This window comes from Silene latifolia, chromosome Y (assembly GCF_048544455.1).
Source record: "Silene latifolia isolate original U9 population chromosome Y, ASM4854445v1, whole genome shotgun sequence".
NCBI lineage: Eukaryota > Viridiplantae > Streptophyta > Magnoliopsida > Caryophyllales > Caryophyllaceae > Silene > Silene latifolia.
In genome coordinates, this window is record NC_133538.1 from 203,357,612 (window position 1) to 203,384,966 (window position 27,355).

Below are 27,355 nucleotides of genomic sequence, written 5' to 3' on the forward strand. Positions count from 1 at the left end.
TGAGATCTTCCTCCAATCTGACATGTTCTAAGGCAATGGATTGAACAGTGGAAAAGGTTGGGCAGGCTTTCTTGGTTAAGTCTGCATAGATGTCACTGTCAAGCAGGGACTCCTTGCTCGAAGGCTTCTACCGTTGTTTCTTCGTCACACACTGGGAATGGCCACCTTCTCTTTGACAAATCTGGCCAGGAATTCTTTGAGAGATTCTTCAGAGAGTTGTTTTACCCTGAATAGGTTACTGGGTCTCTTGGCCATATCTCTGCTGCTTGCGAATTGTTGATTGAAGGCATTGATCAATTCTGCAAAATTCTTGATACCTCCATTTGGGAGATTAATGAACCATTGTAATGCTGCTCCGGTCAGGGTTGTACCAAAGCCTTTACACATGCAGACCTGCCTGAGTTCACTGGGTATTGAGGCAGCCAACATCTTCTGTTTGAATATGGCAACGTGATTTTGTGAATCAGAGGTCCCATCATAAGTTCTCATGGATGGAACGGTAAATTTCTTGGGGAGATCAATCTTTGCAATTTCATCTGCAAAGGGTGAATCTCGCAAAGTCATCAACTTCTACCTCAGCCACAGGGTCTGGTACTCTGTATATTTTCTATTTTGTTGTGGAGTTTTTGAATTTCCTGAAGCATAGCCATCATTATTGCTGCTTCAGTCTTGTTTGTTTCATCATTGGAAATGATTGGGGTACCGGATAATGTATCCTTCTCCGGGGTTCCAAAATTGGAAAAGTCAATGTTTTTGATAATGGATGAGAATGGGGTTCCTGGCTCGAATCTGGTATTGGAGCCTGAAGCATGATTTTCCAATTTTTTCCTCAGGCTAGACTCAGATTCCTTCTGCCTATTGATTTCTGCTTACCGTTGCGCCTTCTCTTGAATTGCCTCCAATTCTTTGATTTTAGCCAGGGTAGCCGCTAATTGTTGTTCTGGAGTGAGTTCCACCATTTTTGTATGTGAATAGTAAATGGAGAATGGTAAAAGGAATTTTTTGATTAAAGAACTAGATGCCCCACGGTGGGCGCCAATTGTTTTAGCAGGATTTTCCTGAATGAATCCGGCCTGATTAGAGAGTAATTTGGGTATCTAGTTCTATATGTTTGGAAAAGATTAACGAGTAAATAATAAGAAAAGACTAAGTATAGAGAATATTGCTTATATTATATGGATAAGTTGAGTACAAATTAGTGTATACGATCGAATATTTGGAAAGTAATGAGAGGAAAAATGTAGAATAACTAAGGAGTAATTGATCCCCGATTATCTATTTACAAATTCTATTTATAGTTCTCTAAATATTAACGTTACAATGATTTCAACCTCTTTCCTAATTGTAGGAGCTGTTGCCGGATTAATAGGGCATGTTCCCTATTAATTCGCTTGACTTATTCTACTCTTAACCAATCTTCAGCTTTTTCTCCTTTACCCGTCTTGATTCATGGATGATATAGTCTTATAGTTGGACTTGGTCTTCCTTGAGAATAGGACACGATTATTCATTCCCAACAACTGCTTTTCTTGTTTATCTTCTTAATCCAGCCTGTTTTAATGCCCTACCAGGCTATTCTGTATTTACCATCAGGCTTCTCTTCCAGGATTTAGTAGCCTGCTTGCTATAATATTCTTCAACAGCTAAATAGTAGTTAGATTTGTCCGGTCTCTGGTTGCCTCATTCAGCCTAGTAAGGTCAGGCCAGGTTAGAGTCAGACCAGGCTAAACTGGGCCTAACAATTATTATTATTATTATTATTATTATTATTATTATGTTTATGTTTATGTTTATTTTTTTGTAATATGTATATATCTTTTATTTAGAGGTTTTTATTTTTATAACATAATATTTATACTATTTCTGTTTCTGTTTAGGGTGTTGCAGCTTGTCTCCATAATGCTTATTAGGCTACTTCTTTGGTGGTCAGGATTGATCTTATGAGATCTGATTATGATAAGCTGAAGTTTGAACTGGATTTTGCTCGGGCTGATCTGGCTACAGGGACTGCTAATTTGGCGAAGGTACAGGCTGAGAGGGATGCTGCCAAGGCTGAGGCAAGCTCAAGTAAAAAACTTCTGCAGGAAGCACTGGACAGGAATGGGAGCTTACCCTGGAGAGGGACGATTTGGAGTTCAAGCTTGATGATGCTTCCTTGTATTTCTATATCAAGGGGAAATTGGCTGCTATGTCAGAGCCTGTGGAGGCCAGGGCAAACTGGAACCCTGAAGCTGAGATGGCCTTTACTGCTTCTAAGTATCCTGACCTGCATAATATGGGCAATGAACAGGAGGTCGATTTTCCAGGGGAGCAGGATGTTGATGTTGAGGCTGATCAAGCCAAAAGTGGAAGTGCTGATGCTGTCTCCAAAGGGGAGCAGTAATTTCATATTTCTTTGATGGTATTGGCCCATCCAGGGGATGTCCCTGGATAAACAATTTTATTTTCTTGTTTTTTTGGGTGGGTCAGGGAGGTTATCCCTGGCCTTGACAAATATTTTGGTGCCTTTGCCCCAGAGGGTAAGGGCTTTATGATGGTAATGGCCTTTTTGGCTTATTTTGCTTATTTCCTGATGCTTTGTTGCTTTTGATTTTCTTTGAACCTGTGAGCCTTGTTCCTCAAATCCTGTTAGCCTGTTAAATTTTTGACCTTGTTAACCTGGTAGATTATTTAAACCTGTTAACCTGTCTTGTGATTAAAGCCATCGTAAGTCATTCAACCATGTATAGTTTTAGCCATAGTTGTTGAAGGGGTGGGAAAACCGGCCTGTAAGGAGGGCTTATGTTCGCTGCCTGGCTGGAGGTTTTGGTATTCGGCCTGTTAGGAGGGCATTTAGACTGATGGTTGGGTTAAAACACCCTTGCACCATCTTGCTGCGTCCAGCCGGTTGTACATGTGTGCAGCAAATTAATCAGGCCAAGCAATTATTTCATGCCTGATTGGTCCTGCTATTTACCGTATCCGGTGATGGTTACCAACTCGTTAGGCACAGTTGTTAGGCCCAAATTAGCCTGGTCTGACTGTAATTTAGCCTGATCCTGTTAGGCTGAATGAAGCAACCAAGGACCGAATAAATCCAACTACTATTTGGCAGACGAAGGGAACCACAAAATAAGCAAGCTACTAAACCCTAGAAGAAAAGCCTGATGGTAAGTGCAGAATAGCCTGGCAGGATACTTAAGCAGGCTGGATCAAGTTGAAGAGCAACAAGACGGTTATATAAAGATAAATGCTCACATCCTATTCTCAAGGAAGACCAAGTCTAACTATAAGACTACATCATTCCCATGAATCAAGACGTGCAAAAGGAGAAAAGCTAAAGATGAGTTAGAGAAGAACGAGTCAACCGGATTAATAGGGAATGTGCCCTATTAATCAGGTAACAGCTCCGACAATTGAGAATAACGTTGAGATTGAATACAACGTTAATATTTGTAGAACTATAAATAGCATGATCTAGCATTTGTAAAGGGATTCATTATTCATTAGTTATTTTATAATTTATCTCTCACTATTTCCTGAATATTCAATTATATACACGAGCTTGTACTCAGCTTATCAAAATAATACAAGTGATATTCTTTATACTTAGTCCTTCCTTGTTATTTACTCATAATATTATTCCAAACTTATAGAACTAGATACCCTGATTACTCTATAATCAAGCCAGATCCTTTCAGGGAAAATCCTGCTAAAACAATTGGCGCCCACCGTGGGGCATCTAGTTCATTAATCAAAAAATTCCTTTTTCCATTCTTCATTTAATATTCACATACAAAAATGGTAGAACTCACCCCAGAACAACAATTGGCAGCTGCCTTGGCTAAGATTAAAGAGTTGGAGACAATTCAAGAAAAGGCAGCCCAAGCAGAAGCTGAAATCAGTACACTGAAGGAATCTGAGTCTAACCTGAAAAAGAAATTGGAAAATCAGGCTTCAGGCTCTAAGACCAGATTCGAAACAGGAACCCCATTCTCATCCATTATCAAAAATATTGACTTTTCCAAATTTGGAACTCCGGAGAAGGATACCTCATCCGGCACCCAAATCATCCCCAATGATGAAACAAACAAAACTGAAGCAGCAATAATGATGACTATGCTTCAGGAAATTCAAAAACTCCACAACAAAATAGAAAATATACCGGAGTACCGGACTCGTGGCTGAAGTAGAAGTTGATGCCTTCACGATTCACCCTTTGAAGATGAAATTGCAAAAATTAATCTCCCCAAGAAATTTACCGTCCCATCCATGAGAACTTATGATGGGACCCTCGATTCACAAAATCACGTTGCAATATTCAAAGAAGATGTTAGCCGCCTCAATACCTAGTGAACTCGTGCAGTCCGCATGTGTAAAGGCTTTGGTACAACCCTATCCGGAGCAAAGACTACAATGGTTCATCAATCTCCCAAATGGAAGTATCAAGAATTTTGAAAAATTGGTCAATACCTTCAATCAACAATTCGCAAGCAAAGAGAGACATGGCCAAGAGACCCAAAGAACTGCTCAGGGTAAAGCAACTTCTCAAGAATCTCTCAAAGAATTCCGGCAAGATTTGTCAAAGAGAAGGTAGCCATTCCCAGGTGTGACGAAGAGACAACGGTAGAAGCCTTCGTGTAAGGAGTCCCGCTGACAAGTGACATCTATGCAGACTTAACCAAAAAAGCCTCGCCCAACCTTTGCCACTGTTCATCCATCGCCTTAGAACATGTCGATTGGAGGAAGATCTCAACTTCGAGAACAAACTCGTCCGGAGGAAAGCAAGGCTATGGACACACTAACAGGAAAAGCTCCTACCATAAAGGAGGCAACCCCGATCAACACCCTATTCCGTGCCCAAACGATCCAAGTCAACATGGCACAAGAACACAAAGGTAACCTTTCTAGCCTACCAACTATTCCTGAATATAACTTTCTATAAATACCGCAGGATTAATCAAACGCCCGGAAAGCTTGGGGGACACGGTCGATGGCCCAAAAATCCGACAACCCCAGGAAAGACCCAACGAGATGGTGTGACTTCCACCAGGACATCGGGCACACCACAGAAGAATGCATCCAACTCAGGAAACAAGTGGCATACCTCCTAAAGAAAGGTTATCTGAAAGACTTAATCCAGCAACCAAAAAACAAAGATGAAGGACAAAACAAGAGAGATTCAGGGAACGGCAGAGATCCTCCTCCTCCTCCCCCCATCTATGAAGTCAAGTTCATAAATGGAGGATCAGAAATCTGTGGTCTAACCATTTCTACCGCCAAAAGAATATCTAGGGAGTCTAGACTTCAATCCCTCTTAGATCTAAGTCATTACCTGCTATTACTTTTGATGACTCAGACTTGCAGGGAATATCTGATCTACACCATGACAGCTTGGTAATTACCATGCAAATTGGCACAGCTAAGGTATCAAGAATCCTGATAGACGGGGGCAGTTCAATCAATTTGGTGATTCTTGACGTCCTCAAAGCTATGAAGATAGATGAAGAGAAAATCATTAAAAACTTCAGCGTCCTGGTTGGGTTCAGCGGAGAAACAAAGAACACCCTGGGAGAAATTAGCCTTCGAACCTATGTGGAAGGCGTGGCTTCCTATGAAAGATTCGGGGTAATGGATTGCCTATCCTCATATAACGTAATTCTGGGCAGACCATGGATCCACAACGTCAAAGCAATCCCATCAACATACCATCAATGTGTGAAAATACCAACCGAATGGAGGATAACCACCATCAGGGGAGAACAAAGGACGGCTCAGGAATGCTACACCCAGGCTTTGAAACCCTCAAAGTCAGGTAAGTCCCTTGCATAGCAATTAAAGTCACCTGTCAGGAAAGAATATATTGCACAATCACAGATTGAAATAGGAGAGGTCATTCTGGACCCAGAATTCCCTGACAGGAAGGTACTTGTAGGGTCAGATGCACCAGACTCGGTCAAACCCAATCTGGCCAGCTTTCTCAAAACTAAAATGTCTTGTTTTGCTTGGTCACATTTTGATATTACTGGTATAGATGCTAATATTATAACCCATAAATTAAATATTGACAAATCCTTTAAGCCTGTACAACAAAAAAGAAGAAAAATTGCTGTAGAGAGGCATGAAATCATCAACCAAGAAGTTGACAAGCTATTGGACATGGGAATGATCAGGGAAGTAATGTACCCCGACTGGCTTGCAAATGTAGTAGTCGTCCAAAAGAAAAACGGCAAATGGAGAGTCTGTGTAGACTACACCGACCTAAACAAGGCCTGCCCCAAAGATCCATTTCCCCTGCCACATATTGATGCAATGGTAGATGCCACTGCGGGCCACGAGATGTTAACATTCATGGATGCCTCCAGTGGATTCAACCAAATAAAGATGCACCCCGTGGATCAGGAAAGTACAGCTTTCATCACTGAAAGAGGAATATACTGTTATACTACTATGCCCTTTGAATTAAAAAATGCAGGTGCAACCTATCAAAGATTAGTCAACATGATGTTCAAAGATCAAATAGGAGATACCATGGAAGTCTACATAGACGATATGGTAGTCAAGTCAAAAAAAGCAGAAGATCACGTCAAAGACCTGGAAGTAGCCTTCCAAATACTGGAGAAATTCAATATGAAGCTCAATCCACAGAAGTGCCATTTTGGAGTCTCAGCAGGCAAAATTTTAGGCTATATGGTGACAAAAAGAGGGATAGAAGCCAGCCCTGAACAGATCAAAGCCATCCTGGAGCTAGAACCACCAAAGACAGTCAAAGACATACAAAAGCTGACAGGAAGGATAGCAAAGCCCAATGATTCATTTCAAGATCATTAGAAAGGTGCAAATCATTCTATAATCTGCTAAGGAAAAACAAGGACTTTCAATGGACCCCGATCATCAGTCGCTTTGAAGATCTCGAAAACATATCTATCCTCTCCTCCTTGTCGCAAAACCAGTCAAAGACGAACCCCCGACAAGATACCCACCACTAAATCGTTGTCAGTGCAGTCCTGGTCAAAGAAGAGGACGGACAACAACATCCTGTCTACTACGTAAGTAAAAGTCTACTAGATGCAGAGATCAGGTATGTCCTACTTGAAAAATACGTTTTAGCTTTAATTATGAGTTGCACAAAATTAAGACCATACTTTGAAAGCCACCCTATAATAGTCAGAACCAATCTTCCTATCAAGTGTGTACTTAGGAAACCAGAATTGTCCGGACGAATGTGCAAATGGTCAGTCCAGCTAAGCACATACAACATAACATTTGAACCAAGGGCAGCAATTAAGTCACAAGCATTGGTAGACTTTGTGGCTGATTTTAGTCCAGCCATAGAACCCGACCTAATAAAAGAAGTAAATAGATTGACCAATGACCAAACAGACCTATAATGGACCCTATTTGTCGATGGTGTAGCCAACATGAGGGGCATATACCTAGGGGTAGTACTAAAATCGCCACAGAGGGATAAGATAGTACAAGCTATAAGCTGTGCATTTGAAGCTACCAACAATGAGGCAGAATATGAAGCCCTAATAGCCGGACTAAAGGTATGTATTGACCTTGGTGTACAAAACCTAAAGGTACGTACTGATTCCCTCCTCATTTCAAACTAAGTAAATGGAATATATACTGCAAAAGACTCAAAAATGATGCTTTACTTAGAAGTTGTCCAGAATTTGAAAGCAAAATTCCGCAATTTTAATATTGATCAAATTCCTAGGGACTTGAATACCCAGGCCGATGCCCTAGACGGCCTAGGATCCAACTTCAGTCCCCCTGACTTTGACAAAATACTCATCGTACATTTATTAGAACCTGCAATAAACAAACAAGATGAAAGTTTCTCAATATATGTCGCCAATTCTTGGACAAAACCTTACTACGATTGGCTACAGCAGGGAATCCTTCCCCTGAATAAGCAAGATGGCAGGGCACTCAAAATAAAAGCTGCTTCATACACTATTATTAACAACGTGCTTTTTAAGAAATCGCAGGCAGGACCGTACCTCAGATGCCTGATCCAGCACGGGTAAAATGTCAAGGGGCAATTGTTAGGCCCAAATTAGCCTGGTCTGACTGTAATTTAGCCTGATCCTGTTAGGCTGAATGAATTAACCAAGGACCGGACAAATCCAACTACTATTTAGCAGACGAAGGGAACCACAAAATAAGTAAGCTACTAAACCCTAGAAGAAAAGCCTGATGGTAAGTGCAGAATAGCCTGGCAGGATACTTATTAAGCAGGCTGGATCAAGTTGAAGAGCAACAAGACGGTTATATAAAGATAAATGCTCACATCCTATTCTCAAGGAAGACCAAGTCTAACTATAAGACTACATCATTCCCATGAATCAAGACGTGCAAAAGGAGAAAAGCTAAAGATTAGTTAGAGAAGAACGAGTCAATCGGATTAATAGGGAATGTGCCCTATTAATCAGGTAACAGCTCTGACAATTGAGAAGAACGTTGAGATTGAATACAACGTTAATATTTGTAGAACTATAAATAGCATGATCAAGCATTTGTAAAGGGATTCATTATTCATTAGTTATTTTATAATTTATCTCTCACTATTTCCCGAATATTCAATTATATACACGAGTTTGTACTCAGCTTATCAAAATAATACAAGTGATATTCTTTATACTTAGTCCTTCCTTGTTATTTACTCATAATATTATTCCAAACTTATAGAACTAGATACCCTGATTACTCTATAATCAAGCCGGATCCTTTCAGGGAAAATCCTGCTAAAACAACAGTGAAGTGCAAAAGTTTTAAAAAGTACGTAAGTGAGAGGTCTAATGTACAATAGAGTAGCCCTCAATCCTGAATATTTATGCATATAAACTTTTATCATGTATATTTGTTCAGGATTCAAAAATAAGAGAAGTTGGGTTAGTTGCATATATAGACATGGATTGCACATAGGACATGTGAAATACGTAATTTTTCAGATAGCACGTCAGGTTGAATTACTAATAACAAAGATATAATTTTTACCTGGTTTAGGCCTGACATAGAATTTGTACATGGAATAATTTCAAATGTGTTGTATTCCAAGATCTTGGGATCATTTCTCCTTCTATGTTCGGAGCCTGTATACTCCTTTTCCGACGATTGAGTCAATTAAGTAAGGGCCTTCCCACGTAGGGGCTAGCTTGCCTGCTGATTTTTCCTTCTTATTTGGAAAAACTTTTCGTAGGATAAGGTCTCCTTCCCTGAAGACTCTAATCCTGACGTTTTTGTTGTAAGTTCTGGCTACTGCCTGTTGATATGATGCCATCCTGATTTTGGCAGCGTCTCTTAGTTCTTCTGCTAGGACCAGGTTGTCTTGCATTAGGCTGTTGTTTGCTTCGACATTGTTCAGGCTATATCTTGATGTTGGTACCCGGACCTCTGCAGGGATGACAGCCTCACAGCCATACACCAAAGAATAGGGTGTTTGGCCTGTTTATGTCTTCGAAGTTCTCTTGTCTGTCCATAGCACTAATAAAAGTTCTTCAGCCCATCTGCCTCGTCTTCTCTTCAGTTTCTTCTTTAAGCAGCTTATGACTACCTTGTTGCTAGATTCAGCCTGACCATTAGCTTTTGGATATCCAGGGGTCGATGTGACCAGGTTAATGTTCCACTCTTGGCAAAATGCTTTAGTCTTTTTCCCCATAAATTGGGTCCCGTTGTCACACACTATCTCTGATGGGACTCCATATCTGCAAATGATATTTATCCTGATAAAAGATATTACCTCTATTTCAGTTACCTGCCTGAAAGAGTCAGCTTCGATCCATTTAGAAAATTAGTCGGTCATAGCCAACATGAATACTTTCTGTCCTGGAGCTGCAGGCAGTTTCCCCACAATATCCATGCCCCACTTCATGAATGGCCAGGGTACAGAAATTGAGTGAAGAAGTTCAGATGGCTGATGTATTATTGGTGCATGAACTTGACAGGCTTCGCATTTTGAACAGTATTCCAAGTAATCAGCCCTCAGTGTCGGCCAGTAGTAGCCTGTCCTGAGTACTTTACTTGCCAGGCTTTTTCCTCCTTTATTGTTGCCACAATGTCCATCGTGTATTTCTTGGAATACTTGTTTAGCTTCATCAGGCTCTAAGCATCTCAGGTATGGTCCAGCCTGCAATCTCTTGAATAAAATGTTATTGATGATAGAATAGGTTGAAGCTCTGATTTTAAAAGCCCTTGCTTCATGTCTGCCCTGAGGTAATATTCCTTGGAGGAACCAATCATAATAAGGTTTGGTCCAATAATTATTATCTTGATTGACAGGGTTGACTTGTTCAGTTTTACTGATAGTCGGCTCTAATAAATGAACAATTGGTATTTTATCAAAAATTGCATGAGTAAAATTTGAACCTAGGCTGGCCAAAGCATCAGCCTGGGTGTTCAAGTCTCTTGGTATTTGGTCTATATCAAATAAGGCAAATTTAGCGGTAAGGCTTTTTGCGTATTCTAAATACGAAATCATTTTTGCATCCTTAGCCGTATAAATTCCCTTTATTTGATTAGCAATTAAAAGTGAATCAGTTTTTACCTTTAGGTTTTGAACACCGAGGTCTAAACATACCTTTAAGCCTGCTATCAGGGCTTCATATTCTGCTTCATTGTTGGTAGCTTTGAACTCACAACTTACAGCCTGAGCTATCACGTCTCCTTGTGGTGATTTAAGCACTAATCCTAGCCCTGTCCCCCTGGCATTGGATGCCCCATCTATGAACAAATTCCATTCTTGGTCTGGGGTTTTATTTTCTAATTGGTTAACTTCTTTTTTCAGGTCAGTTTCTAGGTTAGGGCTAAAATCAGCCACAAATACTGCTAAGGCCTGCGATTTGATCGCTGTCCTGGGTTCAAAGGTAATATCATATGTACTGAGCTGAACTTACCACTTGGCCATCCTACCTGATAATTCAGGCTTACGTAGAACAGATTTTATGGGTAAGTTGGTCCTGACTATGATGGGGTGACACTCAAAATAAGGACGTAATTTAGCACATGACATAATTAAAGCTAAAACATATTTTTCAAGTAATCCATACCTCGTTTCGGCATCCAGCAGGCTTTTACTTACGTAATAGACAGGATGTTGCTGGCCTTCTTGTTCCTTTACCAGGATTGCACTTACCGCTGTGTCAGTGACACATAGGTATACTGACAGAGGTTCCCTTTTCTCTGGTTTAGCCAGTAAGGGTGGAGATGATAGATATGATTTTTAAGTCTTGAAAGGCTGTTTCATGCTCATCCGTCCAATGAAACTGTTTATTTTTTTTTGAGCAGGTTGTAAAATGTTTTACACCTTTCAGAGGATCTTGATATGAATCGGTTCAGGGTAGCTACCCGGCCTATCAACTTCTGGATATCCTTGACAGACTTGGGTGACTGAAGTTCCAGGATAACTTTTATCTGTTCTGGACTGGCCTCTATGCCTCTTTTTGTCACCATGTAACCAAGGAACTTACCTGCAGAGACTCTGAAGTGGCACTTTCAGGGTTGAGTTTCATGTTGTATTTTTCCAATATTTGAAATGCTATTTCCAAATGCTTAACATGATCTTCAGCGTTTTTAGATTTTACTACCATGTCGTCTATATAGACTTCCATGATATCACCTATTTGATCCTTGAACATCATGTTGACCAGGCGCTGGTACGTTGCCCCTACATTCTTCCGGCCGAAAGGCATGGCTGTGTAACAATATATGCCTCGTTCTGTAATGAATGCAGTACTTTCCTGGTCAGCAGGGTGCATTTTTATTTGATTGAATCCACTGGAGGCATTCATGAAAGTCAGCATCTCATGCCCTGCTGTGGTATCTACCATGACATCAATATGTGGTAGGGGAAATGGATCCTTAGGGCAAGCTTTATTCAGGTCAGTGTACTCTACACAAACTCTCCATTTCCATTTTTTTTCTGCAAAACAATCACGTTAGCTAACCATTCAGGGTGCATTACTTCCATGATCATTCCCGTATCCAGAAGTTTTTCCACTTCCTCGTTAATTATCGCATTTTTTTTTTTGATGACGAGGGGGTTGAGTCCCCCCGGGCTTATTTATGTGTGTCATCCTTTATCGCATTTCTTTCAGGTGCAAATTTTCGTCTTTTCTGTTGCAGAGGCTTAAAATATTGATCAATGTTAAGTTTATGCGTAATTACATCAGCACTAATTCCAGTCATACCAAAATGAGACCAAGCAAACCAAGATGACTTATTTTTAAGAAATTTTACCAGTTCTAGCCTAACACAATCTAGGGCGTCAGATCCTACTAGAACATACTTGTCAGGATACTCAGGGTCTAGGATTACCTGATATGTTTTCATCCTGGATGGTGCCACATAAGTGCTCCTAACAGGGTACGGTAATTGCTATGCAAGAGACTTACATGCCTTGGAAGGCTTCAAGGCTGCTGTATAGCATTCTTGGGCTGCTTTGTGTTCTCCTTTGATTGTGGCTATGCCCCAGTCTGCTGGAACTTTGATGCACTGATGATAGGTTGATGGTACAACCTTGACATTATGGATCGAGGGTCTGCCTAGAATCGCATTGTAGGATGACAAACAATCCAGGACTCCAAATTTCTCATAGGATGAGACTCCTTCAACATAAGTTGGAAGATGAATTTCTCCCAATGTGCTTCTGGTTTCTCCACTGAACCCTACCAAAACGCTGGATTTCTTGGTAATTTGATCTTCACCAATATTTATGGCTTTCAGTACATCAAGCATGATCAGGTTCACTAAGCTGCCTCCATCCACTAGGATCCTCTTCACTGCAGTGGTTCCAATCTGCATAGAAATTACCAGGCCATCATGATGAACATCAGGAATTCCTACCAGGTCACAATCATTGAAAGTGATTGTCGGGACATGATCCAGTTTGCAAGGTGATGTAGTCCTCGGCATCCTGGCTATCTTTTTTGCTGCTGAACTGGTTAGGCCACAAATTTCCGATCCACCGGATATGAATTTTACTTTATAGATTGGGGGTGGTGGAGGAAGGTTGCGGTCCTGTTTGTGCTCCTGGTTCTCTTTGCCCTGGTCTGCATTTCTGCCTTTCGTCCTGATCAGGTCTTTCAGATATCCGGATTTCAACAGGTAGGCCACTTCTTTTCTCAGGGTGAGACAATCGGCCGTTGTATGTCTAATTTCCATGTGGAATTCGCACCACTTGGAGTTGTCTCTCCTAGGGTTGGGATTTTCCACCTTCCTAGGCTATCTGACTACTGGTCCCATGTTGTCAAGCCTTTGGATCAATCCTGCAATATCAACACTGAAGTTATGCTCAGAAATAGGCGGGAAAACTTTAGCCTTACCTTGATACTCATGTGCCAGGTTGACTTCTGAATGGTCTGGCCTAGAATATGGAGTAGGTCTAATTGTTTCCTTTGTTGCTCTTCCTGTTGCTCTTTTCATATTCCTTTGATCCATTGGATGATCTGACTTTGTAGCTTTTGTCTTCTTCCAGCCTGATATATGCAAGGGTCTTGGCCTGGACATCTTCGAAAGTGCGGCAGGGATATTTAGTGAGTTCATTGTATAGGTCACTGTGAGGTAGTAACCCCTACCTGAACGCCTCCACTACTGTTCCAACGTCACACTTGGGAATAGATACTTTCTCCTTGTTGAACCTAGCGAGGAATACCCTGAGAGTCTCCTCTGGCTTCTGTGTAATCCTGTAAAGATCACAGGACCATTTTTCTAACTCCCTGCTGCTTGCAAACTGCTGGTTGAAGTTGTTGATCAGGTTGGGAAAAGAATGGATGCTCCCAGTTGGCAAGTTGATGTACCGTTGTAGAGCGGGTCTGGTTAGGGTCGTTCCAAATCTCTTACACATACAGACTTATCTGAATTCACTGGGGATAGATGCAGCTAATATTTTCTGTTTATAGAGAGCTACATGATTCTGTGGATCTGTAGTCCCATCATAGATCTTCATAGATGGAATCAAAAATTTTTTAGGCAGATCCACTTTTGCTATTTCGTCTATAAAAGGCGAATCAGCATAACTATCAGGGGTAGCTTCTTCTAAACTGGCAGGGACTCCAGGTATTTTTTCGAAATTTTCATTTACCTTCTTGATTTCCTCGACTACTGCCATCATGATAGCTGCTGCAGATTCATCAGGTTTTTCATTGTTATTATTTGGCTCATTATCGCCATCAACATTGGTAAATTTAGAGCCACTTGGACTCCCAAAGCTGGAGAAATCAATGTTTTTGATAATTGATGCAAATGGTGTTCCTGGCTGGAATCTAGAGCCTACTCCTTGGGTTTTTTCCAATTTTTGTTTCAGAGCTGACTGAAATTCTCTTAACTGAAGGATTTCAGCCTCAGTTTGGGCTACTTTGTCTTTCAAGCTTTCCAACTCAGCTATTTGTTGGAGGGCTGCATTCAGTTGTTCTTCGATGGTAGGCTGGGCCATTTTTTGTAGGTTATTTGGATTTTTGTAAGATAATGAAAAAAGGTTTTAAAGAGCTATATGCCCCACGGTGGGCGCTAATTGTTTTGTATGGATTTTGTGCAAGGCGAAATCTGGCCAGGGTATGTCTAGGCAGGGTTAACTAGCTCAAACCTTATCCGCGAATATGTAGGGTAAGGTACGAAACTAGTGAGGTAAGACAAGATAAGCAAAATAATAATAAGACAAGGAATTTTTGTACGTGGAAAACCCTTAAAATGGAAAAAAACCACGGGCACCAAGCCAGGAAAGGATTTCACTATAATATTCAGCAATTCACACAAATGACTATAATTTAGATTGAATATTGTATATGAGTATTGTGAGAGTATCGTGTTGTATTGCGTTGTGTGTCGCAAATAATCTTCAACTGCTTCCTCATATAGTCCATGCTGAACGACTGCTGGATCTTCCTCATCAATGCTGAATATTTTGTCTTAATTGCTTGATTTAATGCGCATTATTGCTCGTTTAATTGCTGCGCTTTATTACCAAATCTTCTCCATTAATGCTCCAATTATCATTCATATATTCGTTAATAATATAGTCATCTGGTCAAATATCGTCCTGATATTTCAACCGTTGTCATCTCCATGACTTGGCGCCTGTCTTCTTGTACCCTGGTAGCTTGACGTCCTGATACCCTGATGGTCAGGTCGGGGTAAAGTGTCATCCTGAGGTATCTGCGAATTTCCAGGCCTAACAATGATCAAAGTAAAGATGAAAGGAATATTAGAACAAGGGAGTTTTTATTGATTGTTGATGTAATACTTTTGATTATTGAATCAAGTGAGTTACAAGTATGAGACAGCCTTCCTTATATACTATGAACTAACTGACCTAAGTTAGGTAGTTAGTTAGGAGAGCTATGATTAGTTACAATTAGGGAATAACTAACTTGTAACCGTTTTATAACAAACTTTCTAGGAATAACTAACTCTATATTCTAACACCCCCTCAAGTTGGAGGGTGTATGATAATACAGACCCAACTTGGACTGAAGCTGTTGATGTTGTGGACCAGAATAAGCCTTCGTGAATAAATCTGCAGGTTAATTGAGGGTAGGTATGTATGACAAACTAATCAATCCTTCTGCTAATTTCTCCCGAACAAAATGACAGTCCAAGTCAATGTGTTTTGTTCGTTCGTAGAAAACTGGGTTTTTGGCAATATGATGGCGGCCTGGCTGTCACATTTGATAGGAATAGACTGAATATCAGGAACTTTCATCTCAGTTAGTAACCTGCTCAACCGGGATAATTCAGTTGTGATTCTGGGAAGAGAACTATATTCTGCTTGTGCAGAAGATAACGATACAGTTTGCTGCTTCATTGATTTCCATGAGATCAAACTTCCACCCATAAAGATTATAAAACCACTAACAGAGCTTCTGGTTTGTGGGCATGCTGCCTAATCAGCATCACAGAAACCTTCTAAGCAATAACCTGGTTTGTTATTAAGCACTATTCCTTGAGAAATGTCCTTGTTTAAGTATTTGAGAACATGTGTAGCAGCTAACCAATGTGAATCTCTTGGAAACACCATTAACTGGCTTAGAAGTTGGTGTTTCCCAATCAATTTTCTGTAATCTTCAGGTTTGTCTATTAAATTGTCAGCTTCTGCAGTTAACTTGAGAGAAGGATCTAATGGACTGGTAGCTAGCTGGCTTGTAGTGTAGATAACCAAATTCCTATAATAATTCTGAAGTGAACTTTTGTTGTGTTACTGCTACCCCCATATTCAAATGTTTGAACTCCAATCCTAGAAAGTAACTGAGTTTGCCCAGATCTTTGATTTTGAAGGCATTGTCCAGGTACTTCTTTAAGTCTGCTATTTCTGACTCATCATTCCCAACTACTAAAATATATCATCTACATATATGGCTAAGAATACTGACTTCCCATCAGTCTTCTTAGTGAATAAAGAATAATCATTCTTTGATTGTTGATATCCTTTAAGTCTTAATGCTTGACAAAGCTTAGCATTCCATTGCTTAGAAGCTTGCTTCAATCCATACAAAGATTTCTGTAACTTGCAAACCATATTCTTTCCTTTGACATTCAGACCTTGTGGAATCTTCATGTCCACCTCTTCATGTAATTCTCCACGAAGAAATGCATTATTGACATCCAATTGAGACATAGACCAACCCTTCTTGACAGCAACAACAATCAAACTTCTTATTGTAGTCATCTTGACAACTGAGGAAAAAGTTTCAGTATAGGCAATACCCTCTCTCTGAGTGTATCCTTTAACCACTAGGCTGGCCTTGTATCTTTCTCTGCTACCATCTGCTTTATGCTTGACTTTGAAAACTCATTTACTAGCAATTACATTCTTGCCAGCAGGTAAGGGGACTATGGACCAAGTGTTGTTGTTGGCCAGAGCTTGGAACTCAGCTGCAATGGCCTCTTGCCACTCAGGAAAAGTCGATGCTTCAGCAAAAGTCTTAGGCTCTTGCACAGGTAAAGAATTTCCCGAACCTGTATCTGTTATGGAAGCAGAAGATTTACAAGCATATACTGGCACACTCTGATTTTCACAGAGGGAGGTTAAAGTGTGACAACAATAGTCTGAGTGTGAAACAACATTACAACTGGTTTTAGGCAGGTTACAAACATAATGTTGTAAATAAGAAGAGGTTTTTGAAACCCTTGTAGATTGTCTAGAGACAGTAGTGGATTGTATATCAGTAGAAGTGTTTGCATTATTTTCAGTATTGGATGAAGTACTATTGAAATTAGTTGTATTGGGTGGCACAATAGATATATCAGAATCAGTAGATGGAAGTGTAATCTCAAAAGTATCATCTACTGGCAAAGGTATAAAACTATTGGATGATTCTGTAACATAGAGAAAGATAGTCTCATGGAAAACAACATCTCTAGAAGTTAAAATAGCATGAGTATCAAGATTAAGAAGTATATATGCCTTCTTACCAAATGGATACCCTAGAAAAACACATTTAAATGCCCTTGGAGAGAATTTGTCTCTCCCAGGCATGGGTGTGGAAGCATACACCAAGCATCCAAAAGATCCCATATGAGTAAGATCAGGTACTTTTCCAAACAGCAATTGAAAAGGTGACATAAGTTGTAAATTCTGGATAGGTAATCTATTAATGATGTATGTTGCAGTTAAAATACATTCACCCCAATATTTAGTGGTAGATTAGACTGAAACTTGAGTGCTCTTGCTGTTTCCAACAAATGTTTATGCTTTCTTTCTACAACTCTATTCGGTTGTGGAGTATGAAAACAGGATGTTTGATGAATAATGCCTTTGTCAAGAAGAAATTGAGTAGCAGGGTAATTACCAGATCCAAGTTCAAAAGGATTATCATATACCGAATGATCTTTACTTTCTTGTTAAACTGTGTCTCAACCATGTTTAGAAAATTCTTTATCATTGGTAAAGCATTATTTTTACTGGATAACAAATGTGTCCAGGTGCATCTAGAAAAATCATCAACAATGGTAAGGAAGTACTTGTAACCATTGCACGTAGGAGTATGATAGGGACCCCAAAGATCAATGTGTATCATTTCAAATGATGAAAAAGAAATTGTATTGCTGACATTAAAGGATAACCTATGCTGTCTTGCTTTTGCACAAATTGAACATGACCTCAATTTATGCTCAAGTACTGAAGAAACATCAAAACGTAAATGCTTTAACATATAAAGAGGTAAATGACCTATCCTATTATGCCAAATATAACAACTAACTGTGGAAACAACTGAATTAACAGTAGCGTCTTGAATATTTGCAATGTTAGCAGTAGCAGTTTTATTGTTTTCAGCATGTAGCAAGTATAGATCATTCTGATTATTACCAAGGATCAAGTGCTTCGTTGAAGAGTCCTGCAAATAACAAGCAGTAGGAGTAAAGCTCACTACTGATCCTAGTTGCTTATTTAATTTACTTATTGATAGCAAGTTAAATCTAAAACATGGCACATAAAGAACATTCTGCAGAGTTATATGATTATTAAGTGGAATAGATCCTACTGTATCAATTTTAACAACTGTCCATTAGACAAAGAGATAGAGAAAGGTTTAGAAAGTATTCGAAGATCAGAAAAGATGTTCTTATCAAAGCATATATGATCATTAGCTCCAGAATCTAAAATCCAAGTACTGGAATGAGCATCAGCGTGGAAATCTAAGGAAGTAGAAGAAGAAGTACCTGCAAAGTTAGCAGAAGAAGTAGAATCATCAGAAGTATTTCCTTGTGCCCCATGACTTGTAGAAGTTTGAGGATTGCTGACACCATTAGTAGCAGAGGTAGAAGCATATCCAGAATTGTTAAAACCAAAAGTTCCTGGATCATTGCTTTGCTCTTAATGTGCATTTCCAGCAAACCGTCTGTTTCTGTTCATCAAATGATAACATTGCTATATACTGTGACCATACTTTTTGCAGTAATTACAGAACAAAGGCTTATCTTCTGTAGAAATATCAGCAGCAACAACATTCTTGCCCTTGTAATTGTTCTTGAAAGTATTATTGCCTTGGTTGTTAGGACCGGGATTTCCATTCTTTCTATTATTCTGAAAATTGTTGTTGTTGCTTGCTTGAGAGACATTCTATGTATTTCTCTGACCTTGATATCTGTAACCAGAACCTGAGTTGTTCCAAGAATTGTTGTTTCTGTTCTGAAAATTGTTTCTGGCATAAAGTACTGCAGATTCCACCTGAACCTGAGTAGAACTATGAATTTCCCTCTGTCTCTCTTTTTGAAGTAAATTGTTGTAAACTAAAGCCAACTTTGGCAGTGGATTTTGCATAAGAATTGTACCACGAATTACTGAATAAGACTCATTGAGGCTCATAAGAAACTGAATCACCTTCTGATCCTCTTGAAACTTCAACTGTTTTGCTTTAGCACCACAGGCACATGGACAAGAACACTTAGGGTTCATTCCCATGCCATAAACTTCATCCCAGATGGATTTGATCTTTGTAAAGGAGGTGACGATGTTGTCATTACCATGAGAAAAATCGTTCAATTTCTTGTGAACACCATACAACTGCGCACCATTTGACTGACCAAATCTTGCTTCAAGCTCTTCCCATGCCTCCTGTGCTGTGTTGCAATATAGCACTGAAACTGCAATTTCTGGTGTTAAGGAGGACAGAATCCAAGAAAAGACAATGTCATTACATCATTGCCAATTCTTGGCAGTAGCAGAATTTGCAACAGGCTGAACTATGCTTCCAACAATGAAGCCTATTTTATTCTTAGCAGAGAGAGCAATCAACATGCCTCGTCTCCAATTCCCAAAACCAGTACCCCCAAAAGGAGTATTAACCAATTTGATACCAGGAATATCTGTGTTGTGCACGTAATGTGGATCATCAATATTAATTCTGTTGTTTGCAGGAGTTTCAGGCATATTTATTGTGTTTGGAGAATATATTTATCTAAGAATTTAAGTAGATTTAAAGACGTGGATGAAGGTTTGAAGATGTGAATAAAGAATAGTATGAAGGTTTGAAGATGTGAATAAAGAAAAATATGAAGGTCTGAAGATGTGAATAAAGAAAAGTATGAAGATGTGAATGAATGATGATGAAGATGTTCCTAAAAAAAATATGCGGAAGGTGAAGTATGCAGAAACAGGATCAAATTAATGAACCTGCTCTGATACCATGTCGGAATTCTTGTGAATTCATCATGATGATCAAAGTAAAGATGAAAGGAATATTAGAACAAGAGAGTTTTGATTGATTGTCGATGTAATACTTTTGATTATTGAATCAAGCGAGTTACAAGCATGAGACAGCCTTCCTTATATACTATGAACTAACCGACCTAAGGTAGGTAGTTAGTTAGGAGAGCTATGATTAGTTACAATTAGGAAATAACTAACTAACTTGTAACCGTTTTATAACAAACTTTATAGGAATAACTAACTCTATATTCTAACAGGTGATAGTCACAGTTTACGAAATGACTTACAAAAGGGTGGCTAACTCGCATTCGAAAACGAGTTATTTCCACCGAAGAGATCTTAACCAAGGTTATTGTTTTGGTATTTTTCTACTAAATTAGGTTAAATCAGGTCAAAGTGGTCTTATGCGTTGTTTATAGGATTAGCGATGTAAGTATGGTTGACACGTGAATTAATAAGGACGTAAGTATGAGATTAACACAAGAGCTTTGGTGACGCGGAAAACCCAATGTGGGAAACGACCGCGGGAAGGGGACAATACCCTTCCAAAGATTGCACTAGCTTTATAATATGGAGGACGAATACAATAAATGTGGCACGACTATTTTGCTAGTACAATGTCTAGGGTTTGTATGTGTATGAATGAATGTTCTTTCTCCTTTTCCTTGCCTTATATATAGGACCCAAACCCTAGTAGGGTTTAGGTTGCTTGTATGATAAGTTAACTGGATCATACCCTCGTTGGGCTTCTCCTACTGCCGGGTCACAGCCTGCTAGCTGAGGCCCAACGCTCTTCAATATGCCAGAAGCCCACCTGGCTGCCCCACGCTCACGGGCTCCTCAAGGCTGTCAATCTATCCGGCCCAATTCGTTCCTCCTAACCTTCTTGCTGGATCAATTATCTCCGTGGCCCAATATGCAGATTTTGGCCCAAACAGTTTGCCCTAATTTCTTGCGAGGCATGCTTCGAACTGACAAGCGGGAAATTATCAGTTACATCTCGCGCAGTCTTTTGCTCAACTTTCCGTACACTCATCATTACCCCATACCTCGTTTCTCTCCCCCTCAATCCTCTCCCCTTATTACTCCAACCGTCCCATATTCACTTTACCACAATCAATTCCCAACAACTTCAAAACCCTTTCTACTCTCTAAAACCCTTCCCCTTCCTTTCGCTTTCTTTGCCGGAACTTTCACCATTTTCGTCGGAGCTCCAATTCCGTTTCATCAGGTATGACCTCCATCTTTCCAATCTTTTTCTTGCATTACTATGGGTAAATCTCACCACGTCCCTTTGTCTTCTACCTCGGCCACTCCGGTGCCTGACCCCTTTTTTCCGTCTCGTGACCTCTTCACCCACCCCCATAATTGCGATGACTCCTTGACGACTGCCGACATTTCCCAAATCAAGGAACTGTTGGGGCTCGACAATGGGGTGGATATTATCATTCCTGGCCTTGGACAGAAGGCGGACGCATCCCGAGAGGGATGTATATGTCTTTACCTCTATCCCTTCAAGTACGGCCTTCGTTTCCCGTTTCCTAAGTTGGTTCAGGACTTCCTCCGAACCAATGGCTTTGCCATGGTTCAAATCGCTGTACATGTATGGAGGGTTCTCCTCTATTCTCTTACTGCTAGCCAGAATACTGGTAGCACTATCAGTCTTGGCGCTCTTACACACATGTTTGAGATCCGGTCATTGGGAAGAGGCCAATTTTCTTTCCGTGGTCATGGTGAGGCCCCCTTCAGGCATGTGTCGAAGAATGAGAAGTGGTTTGAAGAATTCTTCTATCTGAAGAAGGACTCTATTCAGCCACCTGCTCATTACATCTTCGAGGACTGGGTCATGACTTCGAGTAAGCAGCTTTCTTGCTATTTTGTTGGTTCCCACATGCTCACTGGCTTACTTTCTATTTGTGTGAAGGTCCTCGCAATCTGATCCGCCTAGGTGACCCTACGTTTGCTCGCAACATGTTGTTTTGCATACTTGCCTCTGACAGAAAGTTTCCTGACCTGCTCCCTGATTTCTCTCCCGCTTCCTCCTCCAATCCCCAATAATCGTTGCGCAACATGTCTTCTTGTAAGTCCCCACAACTTTGGTGGTTGATGTCTTATTTTGTTTACCTGACATTCCCTGACACATGATCAATATATATATATATATATATATACTTAAAAGAGGAACTTTTAAACCGATATTATTGCCTATAACTTTTGTTCAATAAATTATGTGTATAAATAAGAAGATATACATTAAGCTTAAAATATTTAATTAACAACAGCTATTTAATTAAAATAAAAATTGATGTAACATTAATTTTACTCACATAGAAACTCCTGGAGAGTTTCCCTTCAATAAAGCTACATTTGGTCCTTATTTAAGATGTAGATAGAAATCATATGATGCTTAAATACAGATTATATATAAATACACTTTGGTCATGTTAATTTTCATGAATTAGCTTACTACGCTGTAGCAATTTACTTTTTTTTTCTCCTTATTTATGATGCAATTTGCTCTTAGCTTTACGTACTTTAAATTGTTGATTTCTATTGTTGTTCGTTTTAGGAGTAATTTCTTCTTCGTTCTATGCTCTTTTAGTTGCTCAAGTGTTTTTAGTTGTCATTATATGTACATAATTATTGGTACTAATAATACATGTGTTTTTGTGTGTATGTTCAGATCATCATAAAGCCAACAACATATCAACCCATACCATGATAAGTACGTAGCCGTCGTTCTTTCTTTTAAATAATACATTGTATATTAATGGTAGTTTAGATTATGAGTCACGATAAATAATAAATGGATCATGAAAAATATATAAAGAGTGACAGAAGAGTGGTCTCTCAATAACTTAGTGAGAGACCGTCTCTCCCAAATTTTAGTAATATATCGGCAGATTTTAGGACGGTCTTAAACTAAGACCTCTCACTATTCCCTTTTTATTTTTACATTATTTGAATTGAATCGGTTGTAAGTGTCGTCTTAACTTAAGACGATTTTAAACAATAATTTGTGGTTTTCTTATGATATAACATGTTGACAATCATGATTGTAATTTTGATTATTTTTAGAGTAAATTACAAATAACTATCTTATATAATCGACTTTTTTGAAATAACCCTCTTTTATAAATTTTTATTCAAATAACTCCCTTTTAAAACATGTTTTTATACAAATCAATGTCTCTTCATCGAAACCAAATTTATTTTTATAATCTGACCGATTTACCCTTACTTATAACATAATCCCTACATCGTTACTCATTTTTCATAACCCTTTATCAGTTTCAAACCTCTCTCAAAACTAATAAATAAAATTTAATGCTAACTCACGCAGATCATGCACTATGAATGAAGAAGAATCATGTATAAATTCGTCATTTTAAAGGACAATTTACTGAGTAAATGGGTAGAATAATAATTTAACATCTTATAAAAGTGAAAAATGAAGGGAAAAATGACGTTTTAGTCGGCAAATTCAAAAATAATTCTAATTCTGGTGAAGAGGCATTGATTTGTATAAAAATATGTTTTGAAAGTGAGTTATTTGGATAAAAATTTATAAAAGGGAGTTATTTCAAAAAAGTCGATTATATAAGAGAGTTATTTATAATTACTCTTTACTTTTATTCATGAGCTTGAATTTCATTTTCATAGGAAGCAATAATGCAATCAATCGGTTTAACATTGTCCTGATGGTATCACCTACTAAAGCATCAATAGTATAGATATACCATGTTTTTGCAAAGATTGTAAGACGAGCTACATGTGCCGTTGTTATGTGCTTCATATTATTTTTCTATGAGTATAATTCTACCGATTTTTAAGATTTAGTTTATGATCATCCCTTTGTTATCATAGATTTCATATGAATCCTACGGAGTATAATTTTCGCTTGGTTGTGTATGTCTATAACAGAAATTGGCTAGATTAAGGGTGCTCTTCATGTTAGGCGTCCACTAAAGCGCTACGTCAAACTCTAACTGGAAGATGATAGGATGGCAAATTCAATAAATCCAATGATCAGCTTAGAACGGAGCTATATCCTCTGATGATGCTCGGATTACAAATTCTATAGTTCTTATGGTTGTATTTATTGTAGGTTGCAGCGCTGTGTCTTGATGGCCATGTGGTGAGCTTTCTGAATTCGTATTTGAATTGTTTGTTGCATGAATTGTTTGTTGCATCTTTCCAAGCTGTGGCGCCATTTAATCTCCGTAATAAGACTTGATTTTTTTGTTGATGTTAATCTCTACTATTTTTTTTGTTCATGCCCTATGTAGCACCTATGCTAAAATAAAAGAAAAATAGTCATGGCTTGTCTCAGACAGGTTCATAAAGCCAGAAAAACTGCATGGAAACATCTAATGCAAAACAATCATTTAAAAAAAGAAACAAAAATCTACATAGCCCAAGGCAAGAAACAGTACCAAGCTGCTATCAATCCCAAACACGTCGGCTATGAGGATTGTACAACAGAATGAAGGGGCAAGAGCCAAGAAGTAGATAAAAAAGAGGAGCCCATTTTCTCTCCATTTCCTGCCCATTTTCTCTCCATTTTCTAAAAAGAAATGGAGAGACAAGTTTCTATCAATGGTCCGGATCGCATTTTGACAATATCTAAAGGTTTTAAATTTACGCATAAAAATAAAGGAAAATGAGGGAGAAAGGGGAAATTATTGTTTAAGGAAATTGTGAGAGGAAATGAGAGAAAGGAAATGGAGAGAATCCATTTCCCAAAAGAGCTTACTACACTACCTTAGAAACTGAGAATTTCGTGTTTTTTAATTTTAATCTCTCTTTTATTAGTAAGTCTCTCTTAAGCTGTCTTATTGTAAAATGGATAAAATACTTATCTCAATGTATTTGAGTTACTTTACATCTATTTCACGCATAGAACCGTCTCAAATAAGTATTTGTACCTTTTTAGTCTCATTCACCGTCAATTGGTATTCTTTTAATTTAGAATTCTAAATATTGTATTCATGTAATCTACAGGCAAATGTGACTTGGTCTTCTATTACAAAATTGTTAATGATTTCTGCCATGCAAGATAAGTGATACGTGCAATTTATATAGTCTTTATAGCCTTTTATTGCACGCATTTCTATGACTTTTTGTACCGTTATGTATTGCAAAATGCCCCGAATTGGCTACTTTGTTTCGTTTTGTCTAATTTGCAGAAATGAACCTGAAAGTAGTAGAACCGCGCCTTATTCGTCCTATTCAGCATGCATTACAAGGAGACGAGAACATTGGAGCAAGAGACGTGCCTCGAGATATATGAAGGAGGGTCAAGGAAGCTGCCAAAGACGAGTTAGAGGCTGATATGATGGACATCCACTCGATCGAGAGGATTTATGGTTCGATCGAGTGGTTTGGCTGGACAAGTGGTCGATCGAGTGATTCCAAGAGCTCGATCGAAATGGCGTTTATAGGAGTTACTCGATCGAAAGCTTTAACTGCTCGATCGAGAAGAATTGCTGGAGAAGACCTCGATCGAGTGGTCTGAAATCACTCGATCGAGGGGTTTGCTGTTGTAAGTGGGTTTAATTAAGCCCGTGATAGTTTATTTTGTTAAGTATTACGCTTCCCTATATAAGGAAGTCGTAATTAGGTCATTAGGATATCTTTTATACACTGTTTACTACTCCTAAACCTTCTGAATCTATTAATTACTCTTTTTTAACTGCTTAATCTCTCAACCCTTTGCTTTGCTTTGTTGATTGATCTGTAAGCCGGATTCTTAAGATTGTAACCATTCTTTCCTTTTTAATCTTAATAATTTGCTTGCATTAATCTTTTGTTCTTTGATTATTACTCTTGCCCTAGTCTTGTTTATGCTTGATTGTTATCGTTTCATTATGTCCCTAATTAGCATGCTTGTTGTTATTATTGTTGACACCTCTAAGAACATGAGTAGCTAATTCTCTTTATGTTTGGACTACGGAATCCATGGTAGGATTGTGACGATGTAGCGAATAGACTAGATAATTTATATGTGAGAATCTGTCCCCATAGCAATATAACTGTAACACCAATTTAGTTGAGTGCACGCTTCAAAATTACATTAATCTGGTTAACTTTACTCCTGGATCGGAAGATTTGAATGAATAGACCTGCTATGAACAGTAGACTACCCTAATGAGGACGGAAGTTAAGTTAGTGGAAATCTAGGATAGAAAGTGGACCGGAAGGACCTTTCCCTTATCCATCTCACAATAGATTGTCTATGCTATTTGCAACTGAGTCGATGGACTACCATGGTGAACTAAAATCCTGGTATACTTTCTCTTATTTGATCACTCTTATCGTATTTTCTCACTTTTATTGCTCTTACATTATTTCTCTTCCCTTTAAACCTTTAGTAGTTTAGAAATCAAATTAAAAACCCCCATATTGTGACTAAGATAGACGGACCTTTAGACAGATATCTTGCCTCCCTATGGAGAATCGACCCTACTTATCACTAGCTTTCGTTAGTATATTTAGGTTTATTTTTGGTACACGAACGACAATATCAAATTTTGGCGCCGTTGCCGGGGAGGCAATAGCCCTATCTGCCTTTTTGTTTCATTTATTTTTATCCGTCTCAGGGAATTTTATTCCTTGAGACAGTTCTCACTTATTTCTTTCAGTGTTGTGTATGCCCAGGTCAAACAGGTCAGAATTAGTCCCAGCTGATCCTGAACCGGAGAAATCGCTTCGGCATAGACTCCGACTGCAAAGAAAGATTCGAAAGGAAGACTTGAGTACTTTCGAACCCGAGCTACAACACTTCCTTTTTGCAGAAGACCCGTCTTGTGAAGAAGTTAATTCTATTTCTGCTACCACGCCAGTAAAGATGCCTAACATTACGAGTCACTCAGAGCCCACAGCTGCCTCGATTCCCAAAGGTTTCAAGCTCGCGACAGAGGATGGTAACACTTTTGATATCCTTCCGTCTTATATAAATTTGGTAGAAAGGAACTTGTTTCGAGGTGTGGCGGGTGAAGATCCGCGAAAACATATGGAGGTCTTTACTGACTATTGTTCTTCCATTCCTGCCACTAAGGGAGTGACCCAAGACAAGATAAAGGAAGTCTTGTTTCCTTTTTTTATTGACTGACGGAGCCAGGGAGTGGCTCACTGATCTTGATCGCACTGCAACCGGTATTACCAACTGGGAAACTCTTGCTCTTGCCTTTTATAAAAGGTACTTTCCTCCACAACGTACCAATC

The 27,355-nt window shown here is 39.0% G+C and overlaps 2 protein-coding genes across 2 annotated transcripts; both read right to left on the reverse strand.

Moving 5' to 3' along the window:
• Positions 1 to 15,547: 15,547 nt before the first annotated feature.
• Positions 15,548 to 16,645, reverse strand: LOC141629871 (uncharacterized). Its single transcript, XM_074442796.1, has 3 exons — positions 16,350 to 16,645; positions 15,972 to 16,041; positions 15,548 to 15,862 (listed from the first exon to the last, which is right to left on the reverse strand). The coding sequence occupies exons 1-3, from the start codon at positions 16,643 to 16,645 to the stop codon at positions 15,548 to 15,550; spliced, it is 681 nt and encodes a 226-aa protein (XP_074298897.1).
• A 123-nt stretch (positions 16,646 to 16,768) lies between these two features.
• LOC141629872 (uncharacterized) lies at positions 16,769 to 19,849 on the reverse strand. The gene is made up of 6 exons (XM_074442797.1): positions 19,720 to 19,849; positions 19,057 to 19,572; positions 18,592 to 18,774; positions 18,420 to 18,478; positions 17,769 to 18,314; positions 16,769 to 17,554 (listed from the first exon to the last, which is right to left on the reverse strand). Exons 1-6 carry the CDS (start codon positions 19,847 to 19,849, stop codon positions 16,769 to 16,771), a joined length of 2,220 nt encoding a protein of 739 aa, XP_074298898.1.
• Between the last annotated feature and the right edge of the window lie 7,506 nt (positions 19,850 to 27,355).

What these genes read in the sequence shown, in the direction of transcription:
- LOC141629871 (XM_074442796.1), bottom strand. Translation starts at nt 16,645, where the DNA reads ATGACTACAATAAGAAGTTTGATTGTTGTTGCTGTCAAGAAGGGTTGG. An exon ending in ACTAAGAAGACTGATGGGAA is followed by an intron (nt 16,042 to 16,349) that starts GTCAGTATTCTT and finishes ACAAACCTGAAG; the next exon opens with ATTACAGAAAATTGATTGGG. An exon ending in TTTCCAAGAGATTCACATTG is followed by an intron (nt 15,863 to 15,971) that starts GTTAGCTGCTAC and finishes GATGCTGATTAG; the next exon opens with GCAGCATGCCCACAAACCAG.
- LOC141629872 (XM_074442797.1), bottom strand. Translation starts at nt 19,849, where the DNA reads ATGCCTGAAACTCCTGCAAACAACAGAATTAATATTGATGATCCACAT. An exon ending in TTTTGGGAATTGGAGACGAG is followed by an intron (nt 19,573 to 19,719) that starts GCATGTTGATTG and finishes CCTTAACACCAG; the next exon opens with AAATTGCAGTTTCAGTGCTA. An exon ending in TCCTTTTGAACTTGGATCTG is followed by an intron (nt 17,555 to 17,768) that starts GTAATTACCCTG and finishes TTACCTATCCAG; the next exon opens with AATTTACAACTTATGTCACC.